At 44.3% G+C, this 18,969-nt stretch overlaps 1 protein-coding gene across 1 annotated transcript; it reads left to right on the plus strand.

Annotated features, from left to right (window-relative positions):
* The first annotated feature begins 906 nt into the window (after window positions 1-906).
* Window positions 907-18,938, plus strand: DNPH1 (2'-deoxynucleoside 5'-phosphate N-hydrolase 1). The gene is made up of 3 exons (XM_075204523.1): window positions 907-1,095; window positions 17,740-17,922; window positions 18,778-18,938. Exons 1-3 carry the CDS (start codon window positions 951-953, stop codon window positions 18,897-18,899), a joined length of 450 nt encoding a protein of 149 aa, XP_075060624.1. The 5' UTR covers window positions 907-950; the 3' UTR covers window positions 18,900-18,938.
* The last annotated feature ends 31 nt before the right edge of the window (window positions 18,939-18,969 follow it).

The raw sequence follows: 18,969 nt of genomic DNA on the forward strand, positions 1-18,969 counted from the left end.
CAGAGGATCTATCAGTGACTCCCACAGAGGATCTATCAGTGACTCCCTCAGTCAGAGGATCTATCAGTGACTCCCACAGAGGATCTATCAGTGACTCCCACAGAGGATCTATCAGTGACTCCCTCAGTCAGAGGATCTAGCAGTGACTCCCTCAGTCAGAGGATCTATCAGTTTCTCCCTCGGTCAGAGGATCTACTAGTGACTCCCACAGAAGATCTCTCAGTGACTCCATCAGTCAGAGGATCTATCAGTGACTCCCTCAGTCAGAGGATCTAGCAGTGACTCCCTCAGTCAGAGGATCTAGCAGTGACTCCCTCAGTCAGAGGATCTATCAGTGACTCCCACAGAGGATCTATCAGTGACTCCCACAGAGGATCTATCAGTGACTCCCTCAGTCAGAGGATCTATCAGTGACTCCCTCAGTCAGAGGATCTATCAGTGACTCCCTCAGTCAGAGGATCTATCAGTGACTCCCTCAGTCAGAGGATCTATCAGTGACTCCCACAGAGGATCTATCAGTGACTCCCTCAGTCAGAGGATCTATCAGTGACTCCCTCAGTCAGAGGATCTATCAGTGACTCCCACAGAGGATCTATCAGTGACTCTCTCAGTCAGAGGATCTATCAGTGACTCCCTCAGTCAGAGGATCTATCAGTGACTCTCTCAGTCAGAGGATCTATCAGTGACTCCCACAGAGGATCTATCAGTGACTCCCACAGAGGATCTATCAGTGACTCCCTCAGTCAGAGGATCTATCAGTGACTCCCACAGAGGATCTATCAGTGACTCCCACAGAGGATCTACCAGAGACTCCCACAGAGGATCTACCAGAGACTCTCTCAGTCAGATTTCCACAGTAATTACATCACAAGCCCCTCCCTCTTCTTATTTGACCACTGAAGGAAAAGGCACGTGACCAGTAGTGGCGGCTCGTAACGGACACACAGAAGATGGCGGCGTTGTCGGTGTATTTCTGTGGCAGTATCCGAGGCGGCCGGGAGGACCGAGCCTTGTACGAGCGGATTATTGGGGAGTTAAGGCTCTATGGAAGGGTGTTGACCGAGCACATAGCACGACCGGAGATCACCGAAACCGGTATAGAGGACGTTTACATGCAGCTCTTTTCCGGGCTCCAATAAAATGGCCGCTGCCACAACTGGAGACACAAAGGGGCTGCTCCTTGGGCTTCATACACATAATACTGAGGGAGCACCGCTCATAATAATAATACTGCTCCAATCTGAAGGATATAATACTCCTCAGACTGAAATCTCTATTTATTACATACCCCATAATACTGATACCTCCATATATCACTGACCTCCCAAAATGCCGAAATCTGAGGAGGGATATTGTACTGACACCCCTGTTTATTACCCCTACCCATATTATTGCCACTCTCCTTAACCGCTAATACCAACACCTCTACATATATTGATATACCCCAACTATAATACTGACCTTCCCCCACACATAATACTGACATACCCCAACCACTAATACCAACACCCCCCACCCATATAACTAATATACCCTTCACCCATAATGTGGACATGTTGTCTCTGCCCATAATACTGACATACCCCAATCTCTAATACTAGTCCCTTACCTTAAACAACACAATTGCTGATCATTACTGTGTAAACCACATCCATCCACTCCCAATAGCGTACAACTGTTATCACAACTAAAGAGAATACTTGTATAGAATAGTTTTCATACTGCTGGGACATGGGTAATATAACAGGTCCGGCCCACCGGCTTTCTTTCTGCATAAAGACAATGGGCTGAGTCGTTAAGGAGAGTAAGGGAAAAGAAAAAGGAGTAAATTTGTTATTGGACAAACAATGCTGGGGGTGCAAATTAGTTTATTATGTTGCATGTAAGGAAAATACTGGCTGCTTTTTCATGTAGGACACAAATACTTGACAGCTTTAATTTGACACTGAAATTTAAAGTTGATCTAGGACATGTCCTACCTCAGCTATAAATCTGTCCCCACATTTTAAATGTACCCCCCCATGATCTAATGTAACATGGTTTTGCCAAGTTGCAAAGTTACTCCTTTTTTTTTTTGCTTTGCTCTCTTTAATGACTTTATGAATGGAAGATGTTTCCTTTCCACCTAGGTAGGCAGGATTTCAACCAATTGCAGTATTGGATCTTAAAGATCCAACACACGTGAGACCCCCCAATAAACCCATCATATGTAACAATATAATTCTTCTTTGTGAAGCTGCTTTACGTGGTGTTGTGGGAAGTGATTTGGACCACCAAACTGTCTACATATTTTATTCTGGAACATAAAAACAGTATAAAGCTTATTTTTCATATTTGTAGGATTTGGGCTTGGGTACAGATGTTCTTGTTGGTCTTTATGTAGATATTAATATATTGTTGCAGATGCTCCGGTAATTGTTAATTTATTTTTTTCGGTTGATATTCATCATCATCATCATCATCATTTATATAGCGCCAGCAGATTCCGTAGCGCTTTACAATTGGGAACAAACACAGTAGTAAAACAATACTGAGTAATACATACAAAGAGGTAAGAGGGCCCTGCTCACAAGCTTACAATCTATGGGACAATGGGAGTTTGATACACAAGGGCATGTGCTACATAATATTGCACATTGGACCAGCTAGAATGCAAAGGTAAAAGTATTGAGTGGGCTGTGTGATCAATCACACAGCAATGTTGGCCACAGGGTTGTTGTCTTTTTTTAGCTGTGTAGAGGGTGGTAATAGGTAGAGATGAGCGGGCTCGGATTCCGCTAATCCGAGCCCACCCGAACAGAGCGGATCCGAACGGGATCCGAGCACTGTTCGGATATTTCCGGCGGGCAAAAAATGAAAACGAGACTCTGTCGTCCAAGTCTCGCGTCGAATCTCGCGAGGGGTGGGAGGGAGGGCCCAGAACAATTCCATATTGTATCTCTTTTTTGGGCATTATGTGCTCAAGCTACCTCGGTGCAACCTTTTGGTCTAAAAACAATATTGTGAGGTGTTCAGAATACACTGGAAATGAGGGGAAATGATTGTTATTGAGGTTAATAATAGCGTAGGAGTGAAAAAAAACCCACAAAACTGGTTTTTAGCACTTTTTATGTTTTTTTCAAAATAAATCCGAATCCAAAACCTTAAATCCGAACCAAAACCTTTCGTCAGGTGTTTTGCGAAACAAATCCGAACCCAAAACCTCAAGCAAATCCGAATCTAAAACACAAAACACGAGACACCAAAAGTGGCCGGTGCACATCCCTAGTAATAGGGTAACCTAGGGAGATTAAGATGGTGGTAGAGGAATATCATAATATTGCTACGGTAGATTTTAATATATTGTTGCAGACGCTTTGGTAACTAAATATATTGCTGCGGTAGACATTAATAAATCGTTGCAGACGCTCTGGTAACTACCGTTCTGACCTTCTTGGGCTCTATCTTCACTGTGTTCCCCAGCATCTGTGTGGCCTGTACCTGCTCTGCTGACATTTCCCTTCTGGTGACTGGTTCTTCTGTTCATCCAGACCTCCATCTGCAATCCTCGTGTTTCTTGTTCTGCGCTCTTCCGGTCTTCACTCTGCTCTGTGTCTGAACCGGGCCCCTAGGAGTCCTGCTATAACTAACTAGACCGTGGCTTTGACCTAGTCTTTCTTGATCTCTGATGCCCATCACCAAAGTTCCTAGACATCTCTACTCTGGTGCCTGTCATCGAAGTACATTGTTGTGTTGCAATTGTGACTTTACACTGGAATGACCTTGAGTAGTACTGATTGACCTGCTTCTGCTTCCCTCATTCCTGGACCTCCATATCTATCTCTGGGACTTCCCCCTGCTCTGAACTGCTGCGGTCCTGGACCTCCTGAACTCACCCTCGGACCCTCCTGTGCTAACTGTTCGTATTTCATTGCCCTGAACCATTTTTCCATTTCTGTTTCCCCCTAACATCCACAGTTGGGTTTTCGTTATCCATAATTTCTTCACGTACAATTCCATAAATTTCCCCTGGTATTCTGCCCCGTGTACCAGTTCTTGCATTACATAGTTCTCTTTTGTATTTTGATTTCATCACTCTATTTTGGTATCTCATTCTGCTGGATGTTATTCTGTAACTTATCTAATGCTGCTCATATTCTACTGTCTCCCTTTTGTGTCTTTTCTATCTTTCCCCTACTCAGTACTATCACCTGTGGTTCCTCCTCCTAGCACTGCCACACCTTTCACACCAATACTATACTAGAGCTTCCTCTCCCCTCCTTTTTACCTCTTCCTACCTTCTCCCTCTGTCTCTCACCATGTCTCCTTGATCTTGTCCTATACCCACCATCACGGCTGTCCTAGACCGAACACACCCTTGCACACTAGTAACCCTGCCAATCTCATCCACATTTCACTACTTCCCTCTCTCCCTTTCTCCTGTGTCCTCTGACATGCCATATCCATCTCCAATAAACTGCCATCTATCCATGATCTTTTAGTCTCCAGCTCTTTTAACCTCCTTGCCCTCACTGAAACTTGTCCATCCTCCTCTGACACTACTTTGTCCGCTGCTCTCTCCTATGGGGTCCTCTTTCACCCATCCATCCGACCAGGAAACTGTCCCGGTGGGCATCCTTCTTTCCCCCGATTGTACCTTCCGTGTCATCCTCCCTGAAACTTCTCTTACTTTCTCCTCCTTTGAGGTCCACTCTATCTTCTTACCTATCCATCTCAGTGTCTGTCATCAAACGCCCCACGGCCCCGCTTCCCAATTATTTGATAACTTTGCAGCTTGGCTCCCCTACTACCTCTCCTTTGGCCTTACATTCTTCATCCTGGGTGAATTTAACATCCCCATTGATAACCCCTTTAACCCAGTGTCCATCAAACCTGTGGACCTTTCTTCCTCCTTCTGTCTATCTCAATGGACCTATTCCCCCACCCACTGTCATGGTCACTCCCTTGACCTTGTCTTCTCCCAACTATACACTCTGACTTCTCCAACTTTCCATTCCCACTCTCTGACCACCATCTCCTCTTCTTCTCCCTCTCCTGTATGTTATGTACATTGGGTGCCAGGGCATGCTGGTATTTGTTTTTCCCCAAGTGTCGGCATGCCCTGCCAGCCGTGGGTAGGCTGGTGCATGTAGTACTACAAGCGCCAGCATGCTCAGCCACCTAATGGCAGCTTGGGAATGCTGGGACCTGTAGTACACCAGGGACAAAATGCTTTTCTACAATAAAATCATTATTTCCCCACATTTTTTTCGTGGACCTGACCTCCCTAGGGAAACCAGATTTCCCTTCTATAGTGCTGGTATTAGATTTTGCCCCCCAGATTTTGTTAGTACCAGCCTAGGCTGACAGCAGTAGGGTTGGTTAAGCTGTGGGGGGTGGGGGGGGGGGGGGGGTTATGCCTTTTTTTTTTTTCCCCCATCAGTTTTTTTATTTTATTTTTTGACTTTTTTATGTATTAAATATAGTGCTTTATGTCACCATTTTAACTGTCCACTTTACAACCCTGTCTACATTTTAGTTGCATTCCACACAGTACCTAAGAAATTTGTTTTTCTAAGATCACAGAACCCACAATCTGGTGCAAAGGAAGACATTACATAGCAGTCTGCAAACACTTGGAGAAACAAGTAATCTTTCCAATAACTACCAATCAGTGGGGAACAGGCTTTTAACCCAACCTCTGTTTGGTGGAATAGCAGTCAGGAGACTTTCGAACTGTTCTGAATCTGAGAAGACTCAATCAATTCTGCTTAGAGTTTGTAAACTCCATTCTCAGAGCAGTCGAAGAAGATTTTTTGACATGAATACATTTACAGAATGCCTATTTTCACCTTCCAACCTTATCGATTGCTCATCTTTTTCAGTATAGGTCATAATTTCCAGTTTATGTGCCTACCATTCGGCCTCTCAACTTCTCCCAGTACAGTAAGGAAGGTATTGATGGCTGCTCTTAGGAAACAAGGAATTGCAGTGTTGCCATATCTGGATGATAGTCTGGTAATAGGAAAATCAGAGCACAGTGCCAAAAGCATTACTCTCAATGTACTTGTGTTTTTTGCAGGAACACAGATGGATTATAAAGTTCAGCAAGATTCTTCTTGTGCTGTCCCAGCAGATACAGGTCCTGGGAGTACAGATAAATACAGCATCAGTGTCACAAAAAAATAAACTAAAATATTTAACAACTAGTTTATCTAATCTAATCTAGTCTTCTGTGAGGTAATGTCTCAGCCTCTTAGAAATGTTCTTAACCATCGGGATTCTTCCATGTGCAAGCTGGCACATGAGTCTACAGCTAGAAGTACTCAAACTATGGGACTGCAATCCACAATCATTGCATCAACCTTTGAGGCTTACACAGAACACAAACATATCTTTTGGAATGGTGGCAGGATCCAGTTTTATTAAATAATTCTCAGAATCAGAATAGACTGTAGTAACGACAGATTCACACTCCAAAGGATAGGAGATCATCTGAACACAGAAGTAATACAAGGTGCTGGTGTCAAAATGAAAAGAACCTATATGCAAATATCCTGCAAGCAAGAGCAATATAACATGTTATGCAAAACACCTCTGAGAATCTTGTCAGATAATCAAACAGTGGTTCCTTTCATAAACAGACAAGGAGGCACCAAGATATCAACAATCTCTGATGTTGGGCAGAAAAGAATCTAAAGTCCCTCTCATCACTTCATGTAGCCAGATAGGACTACAAGGTGGCGACTTATCTCAGTTGTTATCAGATCCACCTGTTAGGACTCTGCTTGGATTTTGTATGTAGCTGCAGTATCTCAATTTCACCAGAGGTGTTGCTGTTTTGCCCCTGAAACTTATACCTTGCCTGTAGGAGTTAATCTCCTTACCTGATTAGTACCAGCACCTGTCTCACAGCTTCATGTACCTGCCTCAATCTGTGTTCTGTGCAGTTCATCATTTATACCTGGCTGCTGCTTGTCTTTCTCTGACATCCTTGGGGGACACAGGGACCTTGGGGTATAGAGTAGGGACAGGCGAACACTGGCACTTTAACTTTAGTTAAACAAAGCTCTGGCTCCACACCTTCTATACCCCACCTCCTGCTAGAAGCCAGTCTAGTTTAAGTGCCCGGCGAAAAGGCTGTGTCTAGGCTGCTCAGCAGCCCTCTTCTGTTACTTTTATTATTTTATGGCAGGAATCTGCAGTATGCAGCGTGCGGCAAGCGCTGTATGGAGGGGGGGGGGGGGATCGGAGGTGCTGTGAGAGGTGCCTCTGTTGCCAGCCTCCCTCTTCCAACGTGCACAATGATGAGAGAGAGGGATAGAAAATTGCAGTTTGTCCCTGAGCAGGCTGCTTCTTACTAGGGGCAGTCATTCTTTAAAAAAAAAAAAAAGATTCTATTTTTAGCTCAGGAGACGGGGTCAGGCTGGGTCACTAAGATAGTGAAGCTCTGCTAGGCACTGGGTTGTTGAATGTTACCAATTCAGTGCTGGGCCCTGGGGGAATCTATTACTCTTCCTCCATGGTAGTCTCTCACTATTATGTGTGCAGACACCAGAATAAACAGCCATTTTATAGCCCTTTTTCTGTCCTGATAGAAAGGTTTGGGGATTGTTATTTTCAAAAATTTATTTTTACTCTGTGGGGCTTTTATTGGCTGTATTGCAGGCTCACTTTCTGTTCAGTTTTTGTGCTGCTTGTTATTTAAATTGTGTTTTGTTACACTGTTTATTACACTGTTTTGTTTGTGTTTTGTCCCATCTGTTAACATGTCAGAAGGGGAAAAACCATGCGTGGTAAAGCTGGTGTTACATCAATGTTGAGTTCACCTGGGCTGTCACATTAAGTTACCATCAGGTCAGTCAGGAGCGCAGGCTCTGTGCGCAGCCTGCCGGCTTTCATAGAGCATACCGTGTAATACAGCAGCTGCTGCTTTACATACGGCAACACATGCCTGGGTTCTGTCTCTCTCCAATACAGTGGCTGAACTTGCTCAGTTGGTGCTGTCACAGGCTGTGGTCGCTCCATCCTCTGATTCTGCTTGCACTGTAGCAACTGACATGGGTTCTAGTTCGCTAAGTCAAGGTATGACTGTTTCTCCCTGGCGGTGTCTGTACAGCCTACTTGGGTACAGGGAATTGCATCCTCTGTACATGGTTTGGTTTAGGTTTCTTCCTCTTAGAGAGGATGTTACAATCTGCGGCACCATCTTCCTCACATAAGCGTAGGAGGATGGCGCCACAACTTCAGGAAAATAAGCCAGATTTTGACTGTAGTTCCCAGAATGAAGGTAATTTAGCGGTGAATTCTGACATGGATGCTCCTTCGGTTGTGGAGGAGATTCATTCGGTTCGCCAGAGTGTGGAGGAATTAATACAAGCTGTGTGTCAGGTACTTCCCTTTCCTAAGTAAGAGGTTCCTCATGTTGCACAAGCTCCTCTTTTTGCATGGGGAAGTAAAATAAAATAAAAAAAAAATATTTTCCTGGCTTCTTCCCTATTGGAAGATTTGTTGTCAGAGCCTTGGACTTCCCCAGATAGCAAGTTCCAAGTATTTCGGTGACTGCAGTCGGTTTATCCTTTTCCTACTGAAGTTTTTGCTAAATGGTAGACGCCTCCACGTGTGGATGCTGCAGTTACAATGTTAGCCAAGATAACTACTATTCCTTTTCCTAACATAGCCACTCTTAAGGATGGTACAGACCATTAGGTTAAGGCCGTCTTTAAATTCATTTTCGTGGCAGCATGTGCCTCTTTCAGGCCTGCTTTGGTATCTGTGTGGGTTAACAAAGCAGTAGAACGCTGGTCAAAACACCATTTTCAGGGTTTGTTGGCAGGCAGGCCTTCCTCTGAACTGCTTCCATTAGTAGAGCAAATTCAGATGTCGATAGATTATTTACGAGAGGCAGCTACATACGCAGGACTGATTGGTGCACGTATTTCTGCCTCTGCACTTTCAGCTCATCGTATTCTCTGCCTTAAGTCCTGGAAGGCTGATGGGGAGTCTGAAAAGGTTCTTGAGACCATACCGTTTTGTAGGGGTCTTTTGTTTGGACCTTAGCTTGACTCCATTATCAGTCAAGCTACAGGTGGAAAAGGCATTTTTCTCCCAGTTAATGCTCCCAAACAAAGATTATCAAAATTCCAGTCCTTTCAGTCCTCAGGAAGGTTCCGGGGTTAATATTCCTCAGGCCAATCTTCTACAGGCCAGTCATACGCCCCTAGAGGTGGTTTGCAGCGGGGACGTCAGGCCTGGTCTGGGCGACGTCCAGCTGCAAAGCCTGCAGCCAAACAGTCTGCATGATGGGTTTTTTTGCTCCTCCGCTGTCGTCGGTGGTAGGAGCCTGTCTTCTGCGGTTCAGGGATCGGTGGTGTCAGTCCACTACTGATGTCTGGATTCGGGGAGTGGTGAACCAGGGTTACAAGATCAATCTGCTCGGTCTTCCTCTCAGACGGTTCTTCACCACAGGGCGTCCGTCTTGTCCGAGGAAACGATTGGCTTTAACAGAAGCGATTCAATCCCTTCTTTCGTCGGGAGTGATTATTCCGGTTCCTCATTCTCAAAAAGGTTTGGGGTTTTATTCCATTCTTTTTCTTGTGACAAAACCAGACGGCTCCTTCAGACCGATTCTCAATCTATAGGCTTTGAACACTCAGATAAGAGTGCCCAGCTTCAAGATGGAGTCTTTACGCTCGGTCATTCTCGGCATGGAACAGGGAGAATTTATGGTGGCTCTAGACATCAAGGATGCATATCTCCATGTGCCTATTTGGAAGGGTCATCAGTCCCTGTTGAGGTTTGCAGTTCAGTCAAAGCACTTCCAATATCAGGCTCTCCCGTTCGGTCTCGCCACAGCTCCACGTATCTTCACCAAAATCATGGCGGTTATGGCTGCTCTGCTAAGGGCCAAGAGAATTACAATCATCCCTTTCCTGGACGATCTACTTTTAAAGGCAGATTCTTCAGGGAAGCTTCTGTTGCATATTCAGGTAGTAATCCAGACCCTGGAGTCGCACGGTTGGATTATCAACTTCAAAAAATCCAAGTTGATCCCGTCCCAGCGGATGGTGTTTCTGGGTCTCTTATTCGATACCCGTCTGAGACGGGTGTTCTTTCCTCAGGGCAAGATCCTAGCCTTGCAGAGGATGGTGAAATCCCTGTTGGTGGCAAGGAGACCTTCTATTCATTTTGCAATGAGACTTTTGGGCAAGATGGTATCGTCATTCGAAGCGATCCAGTTTGCTCAGTTCCATGCACGACCTTTCAATTGGAACTCCTGTTGCAATGAAACAAATCCCATTGGAATCTGGCAAGTCAGGTTTTTCGCCTGTCTCCGCAGGCGCGTCAGTCGCTGATCTGGTGGCTACACAGGCAAAATCTCACCAGGGGACGCTTGTTCTCAATTTGAAATTGGATTCTGATAACAACAGATGCCAGCCTTCGGGGTTGGGGTGCTGTTTGTCTTCAGGCTCGGTTTCAGGGGCTTTGTACTCAGTAGGAATCTAAACTTCCAATAAATGTCTTAGAACATGCTCTAAGAAGTGCGCAACACTTGCTGCAGGGAAAGCCAGTAAAGATTCAATCGGAAAATGTCACAGCAGTGGCATATCTCAACCATCATGGCGGCACCAGGAGTCCCTTGGCCATGAGGGAGACTCGCAGGATATTTCTGGGGGGCGAAGCTCACGTTTCGGCACTCGTGGCCATCTTTATTCCCGGAATAGAAATTTGGGAAGCAGACTTCCTAAGCAGGCAGACTCTGCATCCAGGAGAATGGTCTCTCCATCCAGAGGTGTTTCAACAATTAGTGGTGAAATGGGGTCAACCGAATGTCGACATGATGGCATCTCGGTTGAATCACAAGGTTTCCCGCCACTGTTCCCGTGCAAGAGATCCCGGTAGACGCTATGTCTGTCCCATGGAGGTACCGCTTAGTGTACCTTTTACCTCCGATAGCCATGCTTCCACGAGTACTGAAAAAGGTGAAGAGAGAGGGTGTTCCAGTGCTTCTAGTGGCGCCGGATTGGCCGCGCAGGGCCTGGTACACCGACGTGCTCTTCATGGCAGGAGGTCTGTCGTGGCGGTTGCCAATACGCTCAGACCTGCTAACCCAGGGTCCCTTTTGTCATCAAAGTTTGCAACGTCTGGCTTTAACGGCGTGGCTGTTGAGGCCAGGATCCTAAGAGGTAAGGGTTTTTCGGATCGGGTGGTGCAGACCATGCTCCGTGCTCGAAAACCGTCTGCGGCCAAAATATATCATCGTGTCTGGAGGACATATATTGGTTGGTGCGAAAAGAAGGGATATCCTACATCTTCTTTTCGTCTGGCCAGGCTACCGAGGTTCTTGCAGGATGGCTTGGATGCAGGTTTGCGTCTTAGTTCTCTTAAGGGTCAGGTGTCGTCTCTTTCGATCTTCTTTCAAAGAAAACTTGCTGTCATACCTGATGTGCAAAATTTCATTCAAAGGGTTCTTCATGTTCAACCTCTTTATGTTCCTCCAGTTCCACCATGGGATTTGAATTTGGTGTTGAGGGCTTTACAGCATCACAGTTTGAGCCCTTGAATATGGTGGATTTTAAATTTCTAACGTTGAAAATGGTTTTTCTTGGTTTTTCTTTTTCCCATTTCTACGGCACGCAGAGTTTCAGAGCTTGCTGCTTTGTCTTGTAAGCCTCCTCTGCTAGTTTTTCATGAGGATAGGGCAGTTCTTTGAACCAAGCCCTCTTTCCTTCCTAAAGTTGTATCTAAGTTTCATTTCAATCAGGACATTGTTATTCTGGCTCTGATTCCTCATCTTCTGATAACGATGAGTCTATTTGTTATCTTGATGTTGTTCGTGTTTTGCAAATTTATGTTAAAAGATCTCAGAAATTACGCAAAACTGAGGATCTTTTCATTCTTTATGATGCTCACAAAAGAGGCTGGCCAGCTTCTAAGGTGACCATTGCTAGGTGGATTACAGCTGTTATCCGCCAGGCTTACAACGGGGCTGGGGAACCTGTCCCTGTTAATCTACGGGCGATTCTACAAGATCTGTAAGTGCTTCCTGGGCGGCCCGCCATGGTGCCTCCAGTGAACAGTTGTGTAAAGCGGCCACGTGGTCATCTGTACACACCTTCACAAGTGTCACTCACCGGACTGTGAGTGCTACTTCTCGTGTGTTTAGGAACCGTGGCCGTCCACCATTCTGAGGGTCTGCGCATGTGCAGCCCTTTTCAACCTTCAGTTCATGTTCCTTTTAGTTAATTGGCTGATCAGGCAACACTCCCTATTTAAAGCACCTGAGGTCATTACCTCGTTGCCTGAACTTGGAGTCTCATTCCCCATGAGCCTCTGAAGGTGTTCCTGTGTTTCCTCGTGTGTTCAGCTCCTGCTGATTCCTGTTGTTCGTTTGTGGTTTCCAGACCACTTCATCTTCCCTGTGTTTCATCGTGACTGCACCAGCTGATTCCTATCTGCTGCCTCCGTGCTACTTCAGTTTGCAGTCCACTTCAACTCTCCCGTGTTTCATCGTGACTGCACCAGCTGATTTCTATCCGCTGCCTCCGTGTATCTACAGTATCCTGCTCACTTCAACTCTCCCGTGTTTCATCGTGACTGCACCAGCTGATTCCTCTCCGCTGCCTCCGTGTATCTACAGTATCCTGCTCACTTCAACTCTCCCGTGTTTCATCGTGACTGCACCAGCTGATTCCTATCCGCTGCCTCCGTGTATCTACAATATCCTGCTCACTTCAACTCTCCCGTGTTTCATCGTGACTGCACCAGCTGATTCCTATCCGCTGCCTCCGTGTATCTACAATATCCTGCTCACTTCAACTCTCCCGTGTTTCATCATGACTGCACCAGCTGATTCCTCTCCGCTGCCTCTGTGTATCTACAGTATCCTGCTCACTTCAACTCTCCCGTGTTTCATCGTGACTGCACCAGCTGATTCCTATCCGCTGCCTCCGTGTATCTACAATATCCTGCTCACTTCAACTCTCCCGTGTTTCATCGTGACTGCACCAGCTGATTCCTATCCGCTGCCTCCGTGTATCTGCAGTTCCCTGCTCATCGCTACCCTCCAGTACTCCTCGCGTCTGCAGCCAGCTGATCCGCTCTCCGTGCTTCTACAGTGTCTCCGCTTGTATCAACTCGCCTGTCTGCTTTGGATCAACGCCCCGCTGCTTTCATCTCGTCTAGATCATCTCTACTCTTCAGTGTTCTCCAGGTGTCCAGTTCTATATACTACTGCTTCCTGAGTATTTGTTTCTATCCCTGCTGGTCTACCTACTGTGCGCTGCACCTACTAGATTACCGCTTCTACCCTCCTGGGACTTGGTATCCTGCCGGCCTCCCGCCGTCCAGGTATCTCTGCACTTCTGTCTGACAGCCTGCTCTCCTGAACCACGGTATGCATACTTCTCATTGACTGTGCTGGTGTATTGCATATCTTGCTGGACTGAGTTGTTCTCCTCTGGAGTTTATTATCCGCTGAGACTATTGCCATCATTTGACTGTGTTACCTTTTGCCTGGATAGTTCTTGTGACTTTGTATTATTGTGCAGTGCTGTTCAGTCATTACTATATTGTGCATATCATCGTGGGATCAAGTTCAGTGTGCCCGTGTATACTCTGCATTGCATTTCTCTCCCCGTGCTCCTCCTCACATACATATTCAGTGGTACAACTTGCTAGAGGCAGACCACTGTTCCCTGTTTCCTGAGTCACCTGTTTCCGTATCCTTTCACATAGCAGTGGTACAACTTGCTAACGCAGACCACTGACTTCCCGGATGCCTCCACCCGGATTCCATTCCCTCACCTAGACAGCGGTACAACTTGCTAACACAGACCGCTGACTCTCATCACCTCCTCGTTACTTCTGGACATTCCTCCCCACTATAGCAGTGGTACAACTTGCTATCCGCAGACCACTGACTACCCTCACGTTTCCCTTGTCCATTCAGTTCCTCGTGTACTATTATTACATATTACCAGTGCTGCTAGTCATAGACTTTCCACGAGCATTCTCTACCATCTGCTGTCTCCTGTTCCGTGATCACCCCGCTACCAGAGTACCATATTACCACCTATACTGCTCTGGTAAGCTTATCACCTGGTGATCCCTGGGTAAAGACTCCTAGTGCCCGTGACAACAAGGTTTTACAGATTTAATGTGTTTGCCTCTAGGGATGCAAGTTTTGGGAGAAAGGTGCTTCGGGCCGTTTCTTCTGAGCGTTCCCTCCCGTGAGACAGCTTTGGGATGCCCCCAAGGTCCCCGTGTCCCCCAAGGATGTGAGAGAAAATGGGATTTTTATACTTACGTAAAATCCGTTTCTCTTAATCCATTGGGGGACACCGGGCGCCCACCCTTAACGCTCTGGTTTCTCCTTCTGTTTGACATGTTGTCTGGTTGTTAACACAATGATGTGTTGTTAAATTTATGCTTTTTTTTCTTTGGTTTCTCTCTATCTCCCTTTCTGCGGGCTTGGTTAAACATAGACTGGCCTCTAGCAGGAGGTGGGGTATAGAGGGGGTGTAGCCAGAGTTTTGTTTAACTAAAGGTAAAGTGCCAGTGTTCGCCTGTCCCTACTCTATACCCCAAGGTCCCGGTGTTCCCCAACGGATTAAGAAAAACGGATTTTACGTAAGTATAAAAATCCCATTTTTGTTTATCCAGTTTAGCTTTGCTGCTGTCTGATCTCCTGTTGTGCCCCTCTGCCTGATTACTGGACCCTGCTTGTTTACCTTTTGAAAAAACTCAACAACAGAACAAAAATTCTTAGGGCAAAAATGGAAAAAAGGAGAAATAACTGCTGCATGGGGTCTGCGTCCCCGTCAATAAAATATTATAACAAGTAAAAAATGCAGTAGTATTATTTAGTCCTCCAAAAACCAGTGAATGCAATGTGGATTATATAAAAATAAATTTAATACATCATTTAAAAAACATATACATACTCATAATGCATGCAGATGCATACCTATTGTAACCCAAGAAAAATCATACATTGGGTGCACCTAAGTAATTAAAGCGTTTCCCAAATGCAAAATAAATGCATAAAAATATTAATTCAAGGTAGTAATATTTGTATGCATTTATTTTGCATTTGGGAAGCGCTTTAATTACTTAGGTGCACCCAATGTATGAGTTTCCTTGGGTTACAATAGGTATGCATCTGCATGCATTATGAGTATGTATATGTTTTTTAAATGATGTATTAAATTTATTTTTATATAATCCACATTGCATTCACTTGTTTGCTTGTGACCCTGACCTCTGCCTGGCTACTGGATACTGCTTGAACTCTTGTTGCCCTGACCCATGCCTGGTCACTGGACTCAGCTTGTCTGTCTACTTCCCTAGACAGCCTTGTGCCTCCTGGTAATTGGGTAACTCAAAATACTTGTTCCTGCATTGAAACTGTATTTGTCATTGCTTGGAACATGTTGCTTCTGTGGACTATTCCAGCCATTCATCACACCTGTTCATATTTGTGTATTGAAGTATACCTGTTTATTCTGCTACCTGAAATCTACATATTCCATAAACTGAATCCTTGTTTGCATATTAAATAAAGAGACTTGATTTCTATACTTCTGTTGCCGCTTCCTGAATTCGCTAGAAATCATAACACCACCCAGGAGAATAGGCATCGAACAAGGAAGTATTTCAGCAAATAGAAAAATTTGATGGCGACAAGTCAAAACAACAAAGTAAAAAGATTCTACTCACGCCACAAGGACGCAAGAGTTAACATGCCCATGGAAATTCAAACTGGGGTACACGCTCCCTCCTGTTCCTCTAATGCACGTATACTGGAGAGAATAAAGAAGTAGAAAAAGTAATAGCAATTCTCCATTTTGACCGTGGTTCACGAGAGCAGGGGAGATGCTCTTAGAACAATCATGGCCTCTACTATTTCGGTGAGATCTTCTACATAAGGGGCTAGTTCTTCATTCAAATTCAGAAAGTCTCTCTTTGATAGTGGGGAGATTGAGAGTGTACTGTTGAAGAGTAAAGGTATCTCTAATAAAGTGATGAAAATATAACTACAAGCAAGAAAGGTCCAAGTCAATGAATGCATCAGATGCCAGGAGACCGTAGATATGGGATTTTCTTCAGGAAAGCTTCACTTAAATGGCTCACACTAAAAGTAATATTTTTGATAGCCATTACATCATCTAGAAGAACGGGATAACTACAGGCTCTGGTACAAAGAACCGTTTGTGAACATACATGCGGATACAGTGGTGCTACATACAAATCCTCCATTTTTACTAAAAAGTTTCATATTAACCAATTGTACTTCCAGCCTTGTGGCCAGAGCCAACTAATGAATAAAAAAGAGCAAATTGCATACACTTGATTTGGTATAACTATCGCTCCAGGGCAAAGGAGGTCAAAAAATCAAATCACCTCTTTATGCTTCCTGAAGGTCCAAGGCAAGGTCAAGCTCCTTCCAAAAACAGACTTGCAAGATACATTATAGAGGTTATTTCACAGGCTTATAAGAGGAAAGTTTGTGAGACACCAAAAATATGGAGGAAGAACTTTGTATTGATCAATGACTATTCTGCTGCTTTAAATTTTTCAGGCACTATCTTCTGGCTGTCCTGACCGAGGATACGGCGGTAGAAGCATTTGATCAAATTATGTTTACCTGATCATTTATTTTCCTGAAATACTCCGTGGCAGCCATGATATTTCCATCCTATATTTCCTTTTAGATATATATTTGAGCTTGGCAAATCACTCCAAGACGAGGAAGTGTCTCATTAAATACTTTCCAAGGGTGTCAACGTTTTTACTCAGCTGAATTAAGCCATTTATGGAGGTACCATTAAGTTCTTCAAGGAAAAGAATGATCAGATAAACTTAATTTGCATATTTAGGTGATGTTATCCTTCCAGACCTGAAGTGGTTCATACATCTGTGGCCAGGGAATTCTTTTTAAAATCTCATTCTGTACACAAACAATTTGTATTTTGGGACACATCACATTTTTTGGGCAAAATATTGAAATAGATAACATTATATTTTATGTCCATTAGATAGCAAACCAGAAAATAAAAACACAAAAAGTTATTTAATCCATGATCAGTTTTACATGTTCAGACCAATCACAGAACAGCACCCTGACATGTATCACTCTGGACCAAAGCTCAGGAAAGCAAAATGTGTATTTTATTCAATCTTTTAGGATTTCTAGGCACAAAAACTGTTTTATTGTTGTTTTTTTCCTTTAACCTTTTTTCCCTTTTTTTTTTTTTTTTTTTTTTAAACCGTGGGAGATCTATCCAATCAGTCATCTTATCTTAATTACTCATAGATCCAATGCAAACAGGGCTGGAACCTGTTACAGCATGGATCAAATAGCAACGCCTTGCCTGAAATAGCTAGTTTAGGCCTAACGACCTGTAAGACCTTCTCTGTTCTAAAGATTGTGGAGCCATGAACCAAACAAAACATTTCTTATCCCCATCACTGTTGAGGGACAGTTATCATGTTTCGTAAATGCCAGAAAATCTGTCTCCTGTCACTTATTTACATATATTGCAGAAACAGAAATGAATAATAACTATAAAGTAAAGCTACACAAGTTTGCTGAGAATGGTAGCTTGTAGATAGCTTTGGGTTACGTATAATGAGCTGGTGTTAATATTTGGGATAGGAGATACTTCTGCCAAGGTTTGGATTTGGAAAGTAGTTTTTAGCTTTGGACGAAATAGGAATATATGTGACGTGTTGGTAATGTAGTCACTTTGTCTCTAGGGGAGGATGCTATAGAGGAGGGAGACAAGTTCATCCACGACAGAGATATTCAGTGGCTTCAGCAGGCAGACGTTGTAGTAGCAGAGGTAACACAACCATCCCTTGGTGTGGGGTATGAGCTGGGCCGAGCTGTGGCAATGAATAAGAAGATCTTGTGCCTTTTCAGACCATCCAGTGGGCGAGGTGAGGAATATCTGATACCTTTTACCTAAAACTAAAGTAATGGTTTATGTGGAGTATCCTTTCCATGAAGCTGCAGCCATTGAAGTGTTTTTAGTGCTTTTAAGCCTGATGGAACTATGAGCACATTTTAGTTATATTTCCTGTAATGTCTTGCTGTATAACGCAGCATGTATGTTATAAACTACCTGAACTGTCAATGCCATTATGTATAAGGGAATATTTGCGCTTACCATGAAATCCTTTTCACCAAAAGGCCGCACAGAACAGTCCTCCCTGTGCATTATCAAGGCGCAGGTTATACCGCTGGGTAGCGGCTGTGGTCCGTGGCTATACTGTCACTGGGTGACCTCATTCTTGTTACTGCTTCTTGTGCTCATGTGGGTGAAGCTTAAAACCCATCAGAAGTTGTCCATTCCCAGAGAAGAAAGATTAATAGTATAATAACTGAGATCTCAGCATATTCACAGGGTGCCCTAAAAGCCCTGAATAATGTGAGGAAGGAATAGAAACACCTAGAGATCAATGCCTGAATATACTTGTAGATTGGGCAAAATTCAACCAAATCTCCTGAGCCTACAAACCTTAGTGTTCTGTAATTGGGAGGATGTTTGTTAAAGCTCACTACCTCCTATAGGTTGACTTTAACACTGTCTGTGCCCCACTTAGGATGAAGAAAAACAGTTTTAAGTTTGAGCAAATACAACAGACAAATATTGTATGTCCAACATCCGTCACATCTGCTGGACAGAGGTCCCAGTGGTTCAAGTAACGTTCTTGGTGGATGGAACAATGAGGGGATATATGTTCAAGGCTGGTTCTAGTGGAATTGTTGTGTGAAATTGTCTTTCCTTCTAGTGCTCTCTGCGATGATTCGGGGAGCACACAATGGACGGTCTGTGCTGGTCAGAGATTACGAACCTCAAGAAGTGGAGGAAATTCTGTCACAATACTTCACCACCACATTCTCCTCATTGTGACATAACGTAGATATCATGGATTGCAATAAATATTTTGTACGCCTCTCCCTGGCCAACTTCTCTTATTATG

The sequence above is a fragment of the Mixophyes fleayi genome, chromosome 3 (assembly GCF_038048845.1).
Source record: "Mixophyes fleayi isolate aMixFle1 chromosome 3, aMixFle1.hap1, whole genome shotgun sequence".
NCBI classification, from domain to species: domain Eukaryota; kingdom Metazoa; phylum Chordata; class Amphibia; order Anura; family Limnodynastidae; genus Mixophyes; species Mixophyes fleayi.

What these genes read in the sequence shown, in the direction of transcription:
- DNPH1 (XM_075204523.1), top strand. Translation starts at nt 951, where the DNA reads ATGGCGGCGTTGTCGGTGTATTTCTGTGGCAGTATCCGAGGCGGCCGG. An exon ending in ACCGGAGATCACCGAAACCG is followed by an intron (nt 1,096 to 17,739) that starts GTATAGAGGACG and finishes CTTTGTCTCTAG; the next exon opens with GGGAGGATGCTATAGAGGAG. An exon ending in CAGACCATCCAGTGGGCGAG is followed by an intron (nt 17,923 to 18,777) that starts GTGAGGAATATC and finishes CTTTCCTTCTAG; the next exon opens with TGCTCTCTGCGATGATTCGG.